The 19,208-nt window shown below is 39.4% G+C and overlaps 1 protein-coding gene across 1 annotated transcript in view; it reads right to left on the bottom strand.

Moving 5' to 3' along the window:
* Positions 1 to 2,151: 2,151 nt before the first annotated feature.
* The window catches only part of LOC126144670 (PITH domain-containing protein GA19395), a 60,400-nt gene continuing 43,343 nt past the window's right edge, over positions 2,152 to 19,208 (bottom strand). Inside the window, exons 4-5 of the mRNA XM_049915504.1 lie at positions 14,113 to 14,217; positions 2,152 to 2,485 (exon numbers count right to left, since the gene is read on the bottom strand). Coding sequence (XP_049771461.1) covers positions 2,275 to 2,485; positions 14,113 to 14,217 — 316 coding nt within the window. The 3' untranslated portion in view covers positions 2,152 to 2,274. The remainder of the gene's footprint in view (positions 2,486 to 14,112; positions 14,218 to 19,208) is intronic.

The raw sequence follows: 19,208 nt of genomic DNA, 5'->3' as shown, positions 1-19,208 counted from the left end.
GAGCATTTAAGAATTAATGATTTAACATCCTGAAACATAGCAGTAGTGCAAGTGGTAATACTGTTTCCAGCCTGATTAATATTCTCATTGCACTCACACAGAAAATATCTGTTTCACAAGTACAGGGTGACAATTATTGAACTATATATGTAAAAAAAACATAAATTAGTTACAAACTACGGCGTGCACACACTTTATTCAAAATTTATAGGTCACCACAGATATTCGGATTTAGGTTATGACATATTCGATATGCCTGCCATCATTGGTGATGATGTGGCAGAGATGAATAGTGAAATTCTGCATGACCCGTTGAAGTGTTGGAACATCAAAGCTGTCGATGACCTGAATGGCTCCTGAATGGCTCTTTTCAGCTCAGCGATGGTTTTGGGGTTATTGCTGTACACCTTGTCTTTAATACAGCCCCACAAAAAGCAGTAGCATGTGTTTAGATCCGGAGAATATGGCGGCCAATCAAGGCCCATGCCAGTGGACTCTGGGTAGCTCAGACCCAGAAGGCGGTCCCCAGAGTGCTCCTCCAGAACACCAAACACTCCCCTGGTTCCAAGGGGGTGAACTCCGTCTGGCATGAACCACATCTCATTGAAATCAGGGTCACTTTGGACAATGGGGATGAAATCATCTTCCAAAACCTTCACGTACCGTTCGGTAGTCACTGTGTCATCAAGGGATATCACACCAATTATTCCGTGACTGGAAATTGCACACCACACAGTCACCCGTTGAGGCTGAAGAAACTTATTGATAATTGTAATCCTGTAAATTGTAATACAAGTACATTAACCACGAAAAATGCCGAAATGGTACCAATTTTTTGCAATAAGTTCACATTTATCTATCATGCTAAACCCACAGAGCTTAGCTGCCACAGTACGTTGTTGCTGTTTGAATGGTGGGTGGAATCAGCAACACTGGCTTGATTTCATGCTCTCTCAGTATCCAACCACTGTGGACAAAGCAATATGCTTTATAACATCCCTGTGAACAAGATAACGGTTATCCCATGCTGCCACACATTGGATGGTCCAGTACCCAATTATATGTAGTCCAGCAATCATTTGTCACTGCATACTTTCTTCAATCCACTGTTTCCAAATGTGTATTACTTGTAATAGCATACACCATACAAGCTGGAATATCACACTTCAGTAAATTCATTTTCAAGACATCAATCGCATGCCCCATTCAAAGTTCTTCATTTTACAAATCTCCCATGCAGACACCTCTTCAACTGGTCCTATTTTTGACAAAGAAATGTAAGAAAATGGGGTTCACATAAACATTTCTACCACATCACAAAGGGTGAAACGAAGACTTCTTGGATGGAGGAAAAGGGAGAGTTGCGGGGAGGGGGGGGGGGGGGGGTGGTATGTTCATGTTACAAAACACAGATCTTTCTCAATGCTGCAACACAACATCAAAAGAGTAACTGTATTCATATACAAAGCAAGTCAGAAAAATTATTTCAAACATTCAGCAAGAACATTCTTGTGGATATCTTTTGGGATAAGAATGCTTCTGCAACATGAGAACATGGCTTGACAAACAGAAGGCACACTGTTTTGCTGATGGGAAAGGAAAACTGGGACATCATTACAACATATGTCTCTACCACTATCGTTATTTAAACTGAAACATATTAAACTTGAGTGTAGTGAATAAATTTATTTTGTATTGGTATGTAGAGCCTTCCTGATGTCTGCACTTGATTAACTACTTACAATCTTAGAGATTGGTATAAGGTGGCAGGGAACCTCGTATTTACACAAACTTTTCACCATTGGAAGGACAAATAACTAGAATGTAAATAACATCCAGGTAGCAAAACTTTTCTTTGCTTTGTTCTTCTAACCATATATTCAGTCATATATATCTCTCTCTCTCTCTCTCTCTCTCTCTCTCTCTGTCTGTCTGTCTGCCTGTGTGTGTGTGTGTGTGTGTGTGTGTGTGTGTGTGTGTGATATATTCCTGTTCACTTGCTTTCTGAACATACTACATTCACACTGAAGCCATTTTATGGAAACTAAATTGTGACAGGTCCACTTATTTCTGTTTTGAAATACATTAATTTCCACAACATAAGCATATTAATGTTTATGTAAAGGAATAATTCCAATTTTAAACATGAAAGATGTTAACAAACCATTTATTTTCAACAGGCATAGCATACTTTATTTACTGAAGTATAAATTGAAGTATAAATACTTATTATTATGAAACAAAACAATTACTTCACAGTCAATAAAAATCTCTTCAGTGCACTTCATGAGACATAGTCTCAGGTAACTCAGCCTTGCAGTCAGCAGGATTTGGCCTTGCTTCATATGTACATATTGTTACTCCATGCCTGTGTGCTTCTGAATACTCTCCTCTTAGTCCAATATAGTATATTTTTGTGGTTTCGCTTCCAAAATTCTTTGGGAAATGTAGAGTTAAATGATGAACAGAAGAGAACTTCACGACTCTGAAAGTCACAAAAAAAAAAACAGATTAAAACTAATAAAAGCTCTTATGATTATTAGAGTATTGTCAGACCTGAAAATGGATTTCAATCACTTTCTTTTACTTTATGCTTGCCTTAAGAGCATAGCACAACTCATCAAGTTGCTACAAATAATAAATTTCACTTAACAAGTAACTTGCTCACATAATAATCCAGTTTTACAATCTTGATAGTTGCATTTGCATTATTCACTAGTTTTAAAAATACAAGATCTCTGACAAATTAGTCATTTCATTTACTGTATGAAACGCTTCCACAAAGTTCCAGCTTATCTGCTGTTGAAGCAAGGTAAGTTAAAATAAAAAATAAATAAAAAAAGAACAGAAACAAATATGGATGACTAAATTACATGCTGATATTGAAAGAAATTTTCTTTCTGTGATGAAGTTAAAATGTTAGTTACTATTTAAACTCTGTACTCTGATTTCAAAATGCGGTCTAGCAGATATTACACTTTTACATCACTGTTGACAAACTGCGCTTTGCGGCACCAGACCTGAAGACGATTTAGAGCAAAAATTGAACACAGTAGTTGGTAATACAAAGCTGTGATGTAGATGGTGTCTATTTGTTATAGCAAAAGACACATGGTTCCCAACAAAAGGCATAAAAATTATGAGACAGAAACTTGTTCACTTTGTATTAACCTAGTACTAAAGAAATTATGTGCAAATTCAACTCGCAACAGCAAACTCACGTAAATAACAAAAGTATGTTACTATACACAGGTTTCATATCACTGGGTGGGCAGCACTAGAGTGAAAAACATTCTAAAAGAAAGACTGTCTGCGAACAGACTTCTAAAGTTAGATACGCATGTAGTGTGTTCACAATGGCAGGCTATGTGTAAGTCTGAGGCATACAATGCCCCATACCACAAACCACAAATAAAGTAAAAAATATCAAAACAGCAGAAAGCGCTACAAAAACAAGAACAGGATGAAATTCACAAATGGCACCTAATATGAGCTAAAACCACAAAGACTGCACAAAAAAAAAGAGTAGAAACAGGTACAAAAATAGACATTTTCATTAAAAATTTAAATATAATTAAAAACATTACAACACTGGATGCAGTAAGAGTCTTCTCAGAAAGCAACTAAACAATCTTTGCATCTATTAATATGTAAAATGGCACAACTGAAAGTCAGAAACTGAGAAATGATCATGTACAGCACATGCATTCCAAATGTTCGCAGACATCAAAGCAACTGAGATGGCTTATGGTCTCCAAGCCACTCTGTTCTTAACTGTTTCTTGAGCCACTGTATTTGTCGACAACAAAACATCTTTGCTGAAGGTGGCTAATGGGAAATATGTAAAACCTGCAGGAAGATGTACCATTTGTGTGGGTACAAATGGCCATACACAGCCCTTACAATTCATTGCCTTACAAGAGTCTAGTCATGATGTCATTCTCGGATGGGACTTTTTGAAAGCTTCTCAAGCAATTCTAGACTGTGGTCGCTTGAAGATTATGCTAGACAAGATGAGATACTGTGGACAGGAAGATGCGCATCCAAGTGCATGGAGACTGTGTGCTGGATGAAGTGATCATTTCTGCAGTCAGTGCTAGAAAGGTAACTGTCATGTAGTGGAATGTACGAGAAGCATACCACTGAAGAATAACTTGATCATCCCAGCCTCTGGCGTCTTGTTTAAGAACAGATTCGGTGAATTGTGGATTGTTAACTGTCGCCAAGAACTGCAGATCCTTCCAAGACGCATGTTCGTAGCAAAAGCTGAGCTGTTAATTGCAGAACAGCAGAGTGTCATAGAAACCTCCCATGCCAAGTCTGTGGGCGAAATTAGAGCTACCACTGCGAAACAAGATCTTCTAGTTTGACTATCACCAGATCTCACTAAGGAACAACAGAAGAAGCTACCTACCATTCTTCAAGAGTTCTCCGAATGCTTCAATCCACAGGTGAAGAGCAAATTAGACAAATCGACAGTGAAGCACCAGATTAGCACTAGAGACCATCAACCAATAAGCCAGAGAGCATACCATGTGTCAGCAATGGAACATCGAATAACTCGCGATGAGGTAGAGAAAATGATGAAGAATGACATCATTCAGCCTTCGCAAGAGCCCATGGTCATCACCAGTGGTCCTCGTCATCAGGAAAAAGGATGGCAGTTGGCACTTTTGTGTTGATTACAGGAAACTTAATAAGATAACTAAAAGGGACGCTTACCCTCTTTCACAAATTGATGATACTCTAGATTGTCTGAAGGGGGCTAAGTTTTTCTCAACCATGGACATGTACTCGGGGTACTGGCAAATCAAAGTAGATGAGGCTGATCATAAGAAAACCGCATTCATCACCCCTGGGGGCCTGTATGAGTTTAAGATAATGCCGTTTGGTTTGTGTAATGCACCAGTAACTTTTGAATGGATGATGAATAATCTTCTAAGGCACCTGAAGAGTACAATGTATCTTTGTTATTTAGATGACATAGTGTTCTCAGAGATGTTTGATGAACATATAGAAAACTGAGGGCTAATGAAATCTGATATCATCAGCAGTATACACCAGGAAAGCCTATATTCAAAGACTGAGAGCTGTTCTTAAGTGTCTCCAACAAGGTAGTCTGAAACTTAATCCAAAAAAGTGTGTCTTTGAAGCAAAAGAAATCAAAATACTTGGACACCTTGTGTCAAACAAAGGTGTGAGGCCAGACCCAGTGAGAAGCTTCCTCCGATTATGTTCTTACTACCATTGTTTAATCAAATACTTTTGCATCAAAGCCAGGCCACTCCAAGAGCTGTTAAAAGCTTATGCTAAATTTATCTGGGCTGGTGCTCAACAAAATTCTTTCGATGTGCTCCGAAGAGCTCTGACGACTGACCCTGTACTTAGTCTGTATGATGAGAGATCACCTACAGAACTACACACAGATGCCAATGGATATGGGATCAGTGCTGTTCTGGTGCAAATTTTGGATGGAGAAGAGAAGGTTGGGAGCTCTGATGACTGACCCTGCACTTGGTCTGTATGATGAGAGATCGACTACAGAACTACACACAGATGCCAGCGGATGGAGAAGAGAAGGTTATAGCCTATGCTTCTAGGACACTTACAAAAGCCAAGAGAAACTACTCAACTACAGAAAGAGAATGTCTTAATGTGATCTGGGCCATGTGCAAATTTCGACAGTATCTCGATGGAAGGCCATGCACAGTTGTTACAGACAATCATTCACTTTGTTGGTTGACAGGTCTTAAGGATCCAACAGGACGACTCGCCAGGTAGGCAATACATCTTCAAGAGCATGACATTATCATAGTGTACAAAAGTGGAAGAAAACACCAAGATGCCAACTGTCTCTCAAGAAACCCTGTGCAAGACCATCAAGACTTTGATGAAAATAGTGACTATCTCTTTGAACTCCAGGATCTCTCTGCTGAGCAGAAGGACGCCAAGATATCTCAAATTATGCTTGCCTTAAATTGGTCAGAGGATGTGAAAGGACAATTTAAAGTAGTTAATGGATTACTCTGCGACAAGAACTTTGATTCATTTGGAAAGAAGTGGCTACCAGTGATTCCTAAACACATGCGCTTAGATGTTCTACAGAAATTCCATGACACACCTGAGGCTGGACATTTAGGATTTATTAAGACATACGATAGAATTTGCAAGAGGTTTTTCTGGCCAGGTTTATTTAGGAGTGTCCATCACTATGTGTCGCACTGTCTAGAGTGCCAGGGGAGAAAGGCAGTTCCTCAGAAACCACCTGGCTGACTCATACCAATTCCACCAGCCGAAACGCCTTTCCAGCGTGTTGGGATTGACCTCCTCAGACGAGTTACAACATCTGCTAGTGGTAACAGATGGATTATTGTTTGCACTGATCATCTGACATGCTATGCCATTATAAAAACCTTGAAAACAGCTGAAGCATCCGAGGTGGCCAAATTCATCGTGGAAGACATTGTATTAAAACACTGTGCCCCAAGGTTATTAATTATGGATTGAGGGAACATTTTTCAATCGAATCTTGTGACAAAGATAAACTGTCGATGCAACATTACCCATCACATGATGACTGCCTACCATCTGCAAATTAACGGGCTTACTGAATGCCTTAATAAGACCTTGCCCGACATGCTATCAATGTTCATCAATGTTGAGCAGAGCAGCTGGGATGAGGTGCTATCTTTCTTTAGGTACAGAAAGCTGGCTGAAGCCAGAGATAAATTCTGCTGACATTTTTACAAAGGTACAGACGGTGTTTAGAAAGGATAGATTGCATGCAACCGGTGGTGGAGTGTTCGTCGCTGTTAGTAGTAGTTTATCCTGTAGTGAAGTAGAAGTGGATAGTTCCTGTGAATTATTATGGGTGGAGGTTACACTCAACAACCGAACTAGGTTAATAATTGGCTCCTTTTACCGACCTCCCGACTCAGCAGCATTAGTGGCAGAACAAATGAGAGAAAATTTGGAATACATTTCACATACATTTTCTCAGCATGTTACAGTCTTAGGTGGAGATTTCAATTTACCAGATATAGACTGGGACACTCAGATGTTTAGGACGGGTGGTAGGGACAGAGCATCGAGTGACATTATACTGAGTGCACTATCCGAAAATTACCTCGAGCAATTAAACAGAGAACTGACTCGTGGAGATAACATCTTGGACCTACTGATAACAAACAGACCCGAACTTTTCGACTCTGTAAACGCAGAACAGGGAATCAGTGCTCATAAGGCCGTTGCAGCATCCCTGAATATGGAAGTAAATAGGAATATAAAAAAAGGGAGGAAGGTTTATCTGTTTAGCAAGAGTAATAGAAGGCAGATTTCATACTATGTAACAGATCAAAACGAAAATTTCTGTTCCGACACTGACAATGTTGAGTATTTATGGAAAAAGTTCAAGGCAATCGTAAAATGCGTTTTAGACAGGTACGTGCCGAGTAAAACTGTGAGGGACGGGAAAAACCCACCGTGGTACAACAACAAAGTTAGGAAACTACTGCGAAAGCAAAGAGAGCTTCACTCCAAGTTTAAATGCAGCCAAAACCTCTCAGACAAACAGAAGCTAAACGATGTCAAAGTTAGCGTAAGGAGGGCTATGCGTGAAGCGTTCAGTGAATTCGAAAGAAAATTCTATGTACCGACTTGACAGAAAATCCTAGGAAGTTCTGGTCTTACGTTAAATCAGTAAGTGGCTCGAAACAGCATGTCCAGACACTCCGGGATGATGACGGCACTGAAACAGAGGATGACAAGCGTAAAGCTGAAATACTGAACACCTTTTTCCAAAGTTTAACAAACTCAGACAGAGGAAGACCGCACTGCAGTTCCTTCTGTAAATCCTCGCACAAACGAAAAAATGGCTGACATCGAAATAAGTGTCCAAGGAATAGAAAAGCAACTGGAATCACTCAACAGAGGAAAGTCCACTGGACCTGATGGGATACCAATTCGATTCTACACAGATTACGCGAAAGAACTTGCCCCCCTTCTAACAGCCGTGTACCGCAAGTCTCTAGAGGAACGGAAGGTTCCAAATGATTGGAAAAGAGCACAGGTAGTCCCAGTCTTCAAGAAGGGTCGTCGAGCAGATGCGCAAAACTATAGACCTAAATCTCTGATGTCAATCTGTTGTAGAATTTAGAACATGTTTTTTGCTCGAGTATCATGTCGTTTTTGGAAACACAGAATCTACTATGTAGGAATCAACATGGATTCCGGAAACAGCGATCGTGTGGGACCCAACTCGCTTTATTTCTTCATGAGACCCAGGAAATATTAGATACAGGCTCCCAGGTAGATGCTATTTTCCTTTACTTCCGGAAGGCGTTCGATACAGTTCCGCACTGTCGCCTGATAAACAAAGTAAGAGCCTACAGAATATCAGACCAGCTGTGTGGCTGGATTGAAGAGTTTTTAGCAAACAGAACACAGCATGTTGTTATCAATGGAGAGGCGTCTACAGACGTTAAAGTAACCTCTGGCGTGCCACAGGGGAGTGTTATGGGACCATTGCTTTTCACAATATATATAAATGACCTAGTAGATAGTGTCGGAAGTTCCATGCGGCTTTTCGCGGATGATGCTGTAATATACAGAGAAGTTGCAGCATTAGAAAATTGTAGCGAAATGCAGGATGATCTGCAGCAGATAGGCACTTGGTGCAGGGAGTGGCAACTGACCCTTAACATAGACAAATGTAATGTATTGTGAATACATAGAAAGAAGGATCCTTTATTGTATGATTATATGATAGCAGAACAAACACTGGTAGCAGTTACTTCTGTAAAATATCTGGGAGTATGCGTGCGGAACGATTTGAAGTGGAATGATCATATAAAATTAATTGTTGGTAAGACGGGTACCAGGTTGAGATTCATTGGGAGAGTCCTTAGAAAATGTAGTCCATCAACAAAGGAGGTGGCTTACAAAACACTCGTTCGATCTATACTTGAGTATTGCGCATCAGTGTGGGATCCGTACCAGATCGGGTTGACGGAGGAGGTAGAGAAGATCCAAAGAAGAGCGGCGCATTTTGTCACAGGGTTATTTGGTAACCGTGATAGTGTTACGGAGATGTTTAACAAACTCAAGTGGCAGACTCTGCAAGAGAGGCACTCTGCATCGCGGTGTAGCTTGCTCGCCAGGTTTCGAGAGGGTGCGTTTCTGGATGAGGTATCGAATATATTGCTTCCCCCTACTTATACCTCCCGAGGAGATCACGAATGTAAAATCAGAGAGATTAGAGCGTGCACGGAGGCTTTCAGACAGTCGTTCTTCCCGCGAACCATACGCGACTGGAACAGGAAAGGGAGGTAATGACAGTGACACGTAAAGTGCCCTCCGCCACACACCGTTGGGTGGCTTGCGGAGTATAAATGTAGATGTAGATGTTTGCCTACAACATCACCAAACAAGACACCACAGGATTTACGCCATTTTTCCTGGTGCATGGTTGTGAGGCGACTACGACAATGGACACTGTGTTTCTGTTACATCCTGATGATTTGGACTAAATCAGCCAGGTGTTAACCAGAGCTGAGGAAGCTTAGCAGTTAGCTTGACTCCGCACGCTGCAGGCTCAAGAAAACGATCACTGAAGGTGTGATGCGAGCCACTGCCCTGTTGTCTACCAGCCTGGTGACCTCATCTGGATCTTGACTCTTGTTCAGAAGGTTGGTCTCTCTGAGAAGCTCCTCAGGCGCTACTTTGGACCTTATAAGGTTGTAAGACATTGTTGTCTGATATTACTTATGAAGTTGAAGATTTAGACCCCAACACAAGATGACGAGAGATCAGAGATATGGTCCACGTCCTTCGAATGAAGCCCTATAAGGATCCTGCAATTCAGGGTAAATTCGAAGCTCCAGCGACAGACAACAAGTGGAAAGGTGACCAAGAGCGTAGCGGCAAAAGAAGTTCTAAAAAGATCACCGCTAGGGTGAGAATCAGTCATCAGGAGTCAGAGTATGCAGGACCAATGACTCGTTCCTGAACTAGGACGATGTAACACCGAGCCATTGTTCTCTTAAGGAGGGAAAAAGTCACAGAAGAAGCTGAGTATCATCGTGGTGTAGTGGTTATTATACTGAACTGTTGCATGGAGGGTCATGAGTTCAAAACTCACCTGGACTGCACAATTTTAATTTCCAGTACATTCTAGAAGTATCCACAAATGTCAAAAATCATTGTATTGGAATGTTCTGTAGCTGTATATATACTGTGCGTGTTCTGGCCAGAGGCAGTTTGCTCCGCACTCTTGTATGTGCAAGTGCTGAATAAACCTTCGTTAAGTGAAGTTAGTGTTCGTCATTTGTCTAATTACACCTTCTTCTACATGGCAATATTATCTGACATTATGATATGTAGTTCAATACCACAAACAATGAATCAATCAAAAATCATAGCAATACTCAAGCCCAGAAAAGGCTCTGACTGGCCTAAGAACTATTGCTCAATTGCACTATGGAGCCCAGCAAGGCTCTGACTAGCCTAAGAACTATTGCTCAATTGCACTACGGAGAACTATTTGTAAGTTCCTTAAAATACAATCGGTTTAGTCTTTCAAAAACTTCCTACTGAGCAAGTTGGATTCCGACCAGGATGGAGCTGCACTGATCAAATCTTATCTTTAACAACATTTATTGAAGCAGGATACCAAATGAAGCATTTTGGGATCACATTAGATAGGACACTTTCTTATAAGGATCATTTAACTCAACATTAGTTGCTTTCGTTGATCTAAGTGCAGCATATGAGACAGTTTGGAGGCATGGATTGCTTTATAAATTATCACAACTTGTCCAATACAGACGGACAACAAAACTAATTGATAACATGTTAACTGGAAGGACATTTACATGAACTACAGGAAGACACACTAGCTGTCCAAAAGTATTGAATAATGGCTTACCACAGAGACCAGTCCTGGCTCCTCTGTTGTTAAATTTATATGTATCAATATTCCTCCACAATTGTCCAGACAGTTTGGCTATATGGATGACTTAGCCTTAGCCATACAACACAGGCCTTTGAAACAACTGAAGAAATCCTAACTCCTGATCTAGACACTTTAGGCCAATATTTCCATAAATTGAGGTTACAACCAAACTCAAATAAAACAGAAGTTGCCTGTTTTCATCTGTCCAACAGTTTGGCACACAGAGCTCTTGATTTCTATTTTCAGGGGAAGAAACTTCATCACGACATGCTCCCAAAATATTTTGGGACCACATTAGTTGGGACACTTTCTTTTAAGGAACATCTGCTAACCTCAGAAGCAGAAAAACACTCTCCATAAACTCTGTGGCATTAGTTGTTGATCGTCAGCAAACACTCTTCAAGTATCGGCACTCAAATTGGTATGAGGGTTGGAACTTAAATAGTGACAACTATTTATTCATAATCGATACAAAAGAGTCACATGTTTGAACCTGTTACTGTCCTTCAAAGTAGTCACCAGCATTGTGTAGAACCTGTTGCCAGCAATGTGGAAGACATAGTATACCATTAGCGGAGCCTGTTCTGCTGACGGTGTGAATGGAGCGGTCTACTGCCTGTCGAATCACTGGAACAGTTCTAAAGTGAATGCCACAAAGTGGTTCCTTCATCTTCAGAATCAAATGCATAGTATTACTGATCTTTTTTGGAGCATCACCTGCAACCAGCTTTGCGAAAGAAGCGGTGACATTTTCTGTGCAACCTACCCATCATTCTGCACGACAATGCGCAGGTGCACACAGCGCAAGCTATGGCTGCTCTGTTTGGTTGATGGGACTGGGAAGTACTGTACCATCCACCATACTCCCCAGAGTTAAGTCCTTGTGACTTAGATTTGATTCCGATGATGAAGGAACCACTTCATGGCATTCACTTCAGAACTGTTCCAGCGATTCGACAGGCAGTAGACTGCTCCATTCGCACCATCAACAGAACAGGCTCTGCTAACGGTAAACTACGCCTTCCACATCGCCGGCAACGGGTTCTACACAACACTGGTGACTACTTTGAAGGACAGTAACAGGTGCAAACATGTAACTCTTTTGTATCAGTTGCGAATAAATAGTTGTCACCATTTAAGTTCCAACCCTCGTATAATCAACAGTAGAGTAGTTTGCACTGGTCTGGCTTAATAGCCCATACGTAAAAAAGGTAGGTGTGCAAATCAACTAGTCCATGAGTATTGTTGGTAGGCCAGTACAATCTGCTCCAACATAATGGTTACCGATCTTAAGACACATTCCATCTCCTGATGTCAAATGGAAGAGTATGCTACTGCGTGAATACCAAAAGACTGCTAATAACACTGACCTCCATACACTGAACAATGTGTTCCCGCATAGTGAAAAAGACTACGGTCAAGACATCCCACTCTTATCATAGCCACGATGCTCACGGAAACTGAATTCAATACCATAATGAATAAAAATTCTGCTGGCAACATAACTGTCCTCTACACTGCCTGAAACTGCCATGCATCTGGAAGAAACCCCTGGTTTTGACCAGCCTTGGACAACTTTGGATTACCCTGAACTGCATCTGAACAGGCCATGGAATATGTGCAGACACACTCTAAAAGTGGGGGAAATCTTTATTACCATCATTTCACTGCGGTGTGGAATAACAGACAACTGCTCATGTCGTACCAACATGTCCCATCCATGCCTACAAGGGTCCTTTTGAGGATTTCCTGCCAGCAATGAGTAGTGTGATAAAATACATAGAAGACCTTGATATCCATATACAGCTGTTGTTATTTGTGCTATTTTATGCTGGAGAGTTGTGTTTAAATGTTGATATGGAGTAGTTTTGTAATATTTGTATATGTATTACCATGTGATAAATAATAAGTAATAAATTGGATGAGATAATGACTCTGATGGCAGAAAAACCTGAAGAAGACAAGATGAAAGCAATGGTGTTCATGGATGACTTCATAATCAGGGGAGACAGGGAGGAGGAGATTCAGGAACAGCTGGATTATGAGGAAGAAAGTATGAGACAAATGGTTCAAATGGCTCTGAGCACTATGGGACTTAACTTCTGAGGTCATCAGTCCCCTAGAACTTAGAACTACTTAAACCTAACTAACCTAAGGACATCACACACATCCATGCCCAAGGCAGGATTCAAACCTGCGACCACAGCGGTCGCGCGGTTCCAGACTGTAGTGCCTAGAACCGCTCGGCCAAAACTATGAGACAAAATGGAATGAAATTTAATGTAAACAAATGTGTGGTTGTGGTTACAATTAGAAAGAAAGATAGACCAACTAGTGCAGTAAGGACTGGAGGTGAAAAATTGAGAAAGGTAGAAAGCACCAAGTACTTGGGAAACACGACAGAGGAAATGGGAAGAAATGAGAAAGAGATAAGTGAATGTAGCAGGTGGGCATAAGCATTCCTATTAAGTGTCAGGAGCCTGGTTTGGAACAAAGATGTCCCACAAAAAGCCAAAGAAGTAATATATGGAAGTTTTTAAATCCCAATACAGACCTCTGCATCTAAAACTACATCCCAACACTGCCCTATGCATCCAAAACATGGGCAATGAAAAAGAAAGAGATGTAAGCAGAATTACAGGCATAATTAAGATACGAATGAGAAAGAGAGAGAAATTAAGGTATGAAAGAGTAAGGGGAATGGTGAAAGAGGAACCCTTACAGAGCGGGACACAAACATCACTACTAAGATGGTATATGCACTTAAAGAGAATCGAAAACAAGAGGACTCCCAAGAAGATACGTGAAATGGAGATGTGAAGGAAATGACCATGAGGAAGACCAAGGGATAAATACGGTGCAATAACAGGACTAGACAGCGAAGCTTATGTTTCTAACAGACCTAGCCTGGGGCTGGAAACAATTCAAGATGATGATCATTCCTCCGCATGTAATTTTATAAGCAAATAAAAAGATATTCAGCTGTTGCAAAGAGGATGAATATTTTTGTATTTTGTATGAAGAAAATTAATAATTCAACCAACAAATGCACTACAAATTAATATATAATGATGTTTAGAGCAAAAACGAAATCTACTGTCCACTAAATTAATTTACTTTCCCAAGTAAGAGCTAAAAATGCATTAAACATATTTTCTTACTTAATTGAGTATTCTAACGTTCCGTTCTGGTCTGGATGAAGTTCAAATTCTTGATCAGGCTCTGCACTAACATCATCAAATGACATATTTGGACGATTCTTGTATCTGCAAAATAACAAAAACATGCACTGTACCATGTATTGCTAAATTGTCATATGAAGCGTACAAAAAGTATACAAATAATGGCAAAATAAACAGAAAATATTTATAAAACCTAAACTGTGGTCACAACATACAGCATTCTTTTTTAAAGGGGGGGGGGGGGGATGCACAAAAGAGATGAGATCATTAAGTGCCTATATCTTGGTTTGAACTGGATTGTTTTTCAGGAAAAGCGCTACGTTGTTCTTGAAGTTAATCAACCACATAAAGACATAAGTGGCATAATGAATTATGACAGTGAACTTAAAATGCTTGTTAAAGGCTAACAAAGTAGAAAGGTAAAATTAAAGTTACAAAGTTCATCCTTTCTTATGAGGGCATTCAGTATGAATTTCAAGGATAACCGGCATCCGTGCTCGAAAATTAAATCTCTTTCACCACGTTGCTACAGCAAGTAAAGCATTCTACAAGTTGTACAGTTATCAATTGAAGAGATAAAGTCTGAAAATGAGTCCATAATCACATTTTTGATACTTTATTTTACAGGTCCATCTTGATCACACGAACTTTTACACTTTACTATTACCGGCTTGGGCTACTGCCATCTTCAGATCTGTTACAAAAAAAAAACAGTGTGTAACCAACTAAGTTCAGTTTGCTGATGCTACATCTATAAAAGTCCTGGTGCTACATAAGAAAGATAAAAAGCATTTACATGATTAACAGCCATCTATACCAGACATACATACCATAAAATATTCTGATGTATAAATGTCAAACTAAACATGTAGGTACATAGTAAGTGCTGGTGATGCTCAGAATGTGTCTAGTATTTATACAAGGAAACTGAGGCCAGCAGAGGGCACTATAGTTAGGGTACATGATTAACCAGTATCGCAAATGTAATGGTTAAAATGCAATATGCTTAGTCATTAATTAAAATTACTTCACACGGCAAAATGAGTGTCTGACAATAAAAGATGTACTGACATACTATACAAGAAATTGGATTCATGCTTAAAATCCACCTAAAAAGTGCAAATACTAATAATGTGAAGCTCCTTGCCTGTCAAGGTAAAACATACAATTGTATAAAAGCCAGTATAAAATGTGTAAGATTAAAAACATCTATAAAATAAAATCTTCCAGCCTGACAGATCAATTACTGTAAATGTAGTTGTACAGTAATTAACAAATGGTAAGGTAATTAATCTGTATGGGATCTGCTAAAAACTTTAATAGCTAGATGACAAATGTACATTTAAGTCCAAGGGGTTAAAAAAAATTGACATTGTGTTAGAAAGCAGTGCACCATCAGTGATTAGATAAAAAGCAATGTGGGATTGTTTAACAGATGACTATGGTTGAAAAGACTGCCCAACACACAATCTAGTGTGTTCCTACATTAACAGGTGTGGTGTACTTTGTACTCCATATCAATTTGTCACTTATCCATCACTTCAATACAGGTGTCCTTACAAAGACCTCATTTATTAGTATGATGATATTATTTCAAGTTGCTTAATCAACAATCTTTGCTACATATGGCATGCTTGTAACAGAATTACATAATGGGATCCTTAATACATAAGTCTGCCAACTGTATGAGATAAAGTATTTTGGTTTTATATTTATAATTAGATGGTTTCTTTAGTTAAGATCACAATATCTAACTTTTTTATAATAAACAAAAATGTTTTTATAATGTTTTTTTCTTGTGACATTGAAGATTTTCTTCCATTTACTCTGTCTATTTGTGAATCATGGCCACTATAGACAATGGTTTCTTCTTCTTCATCAGAACTGTTTTCATTCCCTTCTGAATGCTCTGCTTCAGCATTGGAATTTGTATTGTATAGTTCATAAAGTTTGTCAGTTGTCATGTTTTTATGCGATTCGAACAAGAAAAACATATTTTGTACTTTACAGACTATGTGAAATAAAACCAGATGCAAGACAGTAGCTATATTAGTGAAAGTAGAAAAATTCCACTTAAGCAACCAGATTTTTTACGTGAAATGAGACACACTCACTTTTAAACTTCTCACAGATGCACTACAGGTGTTTGAGAATGCACAGCACAACAGCCGAAGCACTAATGAAGGAATAGCTGTTTGTCCAGACCCGACAAAGGATGTAAGCTCACAAAAATTGAACTTAGTTTTCATATGGCATACTTTATATGCCAGCATGCCCATACCGTCTCCTCATGACAAGATGGATGAGAGGAAGTTACCCTAGCCATATAGAGAAATTTAATCTCCCTGAGGGAAGATGCCCATCGTTTGTGCCAGTATGATAGAACATTGCTATGGATAACAACACAGAGAACATTCAACAAAACAGAATAGCTAAAATGCCTGGGTAGTAGAGTTACAGCCTTCGCAGCAACATCAGCAGTCTTATTCCTCAACATGTCCCTTCTCCCTGTTACATGATTTTTGGTGTTCCTTTTTCTGCCTGCAATGATTGAATTTGTGTGACCTCGGGCTGTTAGAAATAATTAAAAATTTTACATGAAAGTACCTTTGTAAGAATGAACTGCTTTTGTTTCAAAGGAACTTATTTTCCCTTTTTCTGTTGTCAGGGAATGGCAACAGGGTTTTTTCATTGCATCTTTACTGTGTGATAGCTCATTCTACTTTTAAATGTGCCAATTTCCTGTTCAATACCTTTTCTATCTACATCTACACCTATAATCTGCAAACCACAGTGAAGTGCTCGCCTATAGGTTCTTCCCATTGTATCAGTTATCACAGCTTTTTCCCACTCCATGCATATATGAATTGTGGGAAGAATGATTGATAATACCCCTATGTGTGCATTGTAATTAGTCTAATCTTGTCATCATGATCCCAATAGGAGGGTTGTACTATATTTCTAGACTCTTCAGTTAAAGTTGATTCGAGGAACATTCTAAGACAGCTTTCAAGGTATATTTTACATCTGTCTTCAAGAATATACCAGTTCAGTTCTTCCAACATCTCTGTGACACTATCCCATAGGTCAAACAAATCTGTGACCATTTGTGCTACCTACTTTGTATACATTCAATACTGTCTGTTAGTCCTATTTGGTACGGGTCATGCACACCTGAGCAATATTCTAGGAGTGGTCACACAAGTGATTTGTAAGCACTCTCCTTTGTTAACTGATTGCACTGTGATATTTTACCAATAACCTGAAGTATGTCACCTGCTGTATCTACAACTGAAGCTATGTGACTATTCCATTTCATATCCCTGCAAATTGTTATAACCAGTATTTGTACGAGATAATCAAGCATTGAAATCATAGGATAGTATGTTTTCTTCAGCTCATGCAGTGCAATATTTAACTTTCTGACATTCAAAGTTAGCTGGCAGCCTTTGAACCACTTTGAAGTCTTGACAAGATCAGACTGAACATTTGTGTAGCTTCCCCCCCCCCCTCTCCCCAAACAGTACTTCATGACATATAACTTTATCAACTATGCAAAGCCTATGGTTACTATCAATATTGTATGCAAGGTCATTAATATAAAACAAGAACAGCAAGCATCTCATCACATTTCTTTCGGGCACACCCGAAGTTTCTCCTGCAATTATCGATGACACACTATCCAAAATGACATTCTATTATTCCACCAAGAAATCCTCAATCCAGACACAAATTTTGCTTGGTATCTCATATGATCATATTTTCGACAACAAGCTTCGGCATGGTGTGTGAAATGCCTTTAGGAACTCAACAAACACTGCATGTACCTGACTCTCTTCCCCCATGGTTTTCAGAAAGTCGGGGGAGAAAGAATGAGTGGGTTTCAGCATGATCTGTTTTTTTTTCAGAATGGATGCTGGTTGGCATGGAAGAAGTCATTCTGCTGAGATAATTCACTACATTTGAGCTCAGAATACATGCTGCGATTCTACAGCAAATGGATGTCAGGTATACTGGACAGTTGTTTTGTGGCTTAGTTGTGCTGCCTTTCTTGTAGATGGGTGTAACTGTTTGCTTTCCTTCAACCTCTGGGAACATTTTTTGTTCACAGGATCTTCAGTATATTATGGTTAAAAGATGGGCTAACTCAGCTGCAAATTTGTTATAGAATCTGATAGGGATTCCATTAGGCCTCTACGTAGAGAGTAACAACTACTAACCTGTTTCACACTGGTGTTACAGCACTGTACATATTACTATGTGATGCCTCCATACATAACTCGTTCTTGTCATCTACCTTTTTTAAAGATGACTACAGTATCTTTGTACTTCTTTTGTAATCACACTTCAGTTGGACAAAAAAATTAGGCACACAATTAATTTTTTTCATATATCTATTTTAGATCCTTCAACCCATATCTTCATGTCAAACATGCTATCTCACTAAAATTACTCTTCCCAATTTTTCTTGTGTAGAATAATTTCTTTAAAGGCATTATTTACCTCCTCATTCCCCCTCAAATAAAGCCTTTTTCTGTGTGGAACTTGTCTTTCTATTGCTGTTCTGTGTTGCTGAAATGAAACTAATCATGCATTAAAATAGAAACCTTAACGCACAAGTTTTTCAAAGCTTATTATCAGGTGCATTAGCACAAAACCTTACACAAGCCACAATTTACGTGAACATGCTGCATGTATCAACTTGTCTTTTACAGAGACTGGCTCTGTCTTTAGATTCTGACCATATGCAGAATCCAGACAAATTTATTCTTATTCCTATTGTAAGTCCCCAATTGGCATCTCATTCAATTGCTTTTTATGCAGGATGTTGCAAAGGAAAGGAGTATATTAGGGTTTAACATCCTGTCGACTTTGAGGTCATCAGAGACAGCATAAGCTCAGAATGTTTCAATGATGGAGAAGGAAATTGGCCATGCACTTTTAAAGGAACCATCTGAGCATTTGCATGGAGCGATTTAGAGGAAACACAGAAAACCTAAATCTGGGGTGACCTGACACGAGTTAGAGGCATTGTCCTCTCAGCACTGCAAAGAGTTCCTCCCATTGTAGTTAGT

This window comes from Schistocerca cancellata, chromosome 2 (genome assembly GCF_023864275.1).
Source record: "Schistocerca cancellata isolate TAMUIC-IGC-003103 chromosome 2, iqSchCanc2.1, whole genome shotgun sequence".
Taxonomy (NCBI): domain Eukaryota; kingdom Metazoa; phylum Arthropoda; class Insecta; order Orthoptera; family Acrididae; genus Schistocerca; species Schistocerca cancellata.
This window is presented reverse-complemented; position numbering and strand designations above follow the sequence as displayed.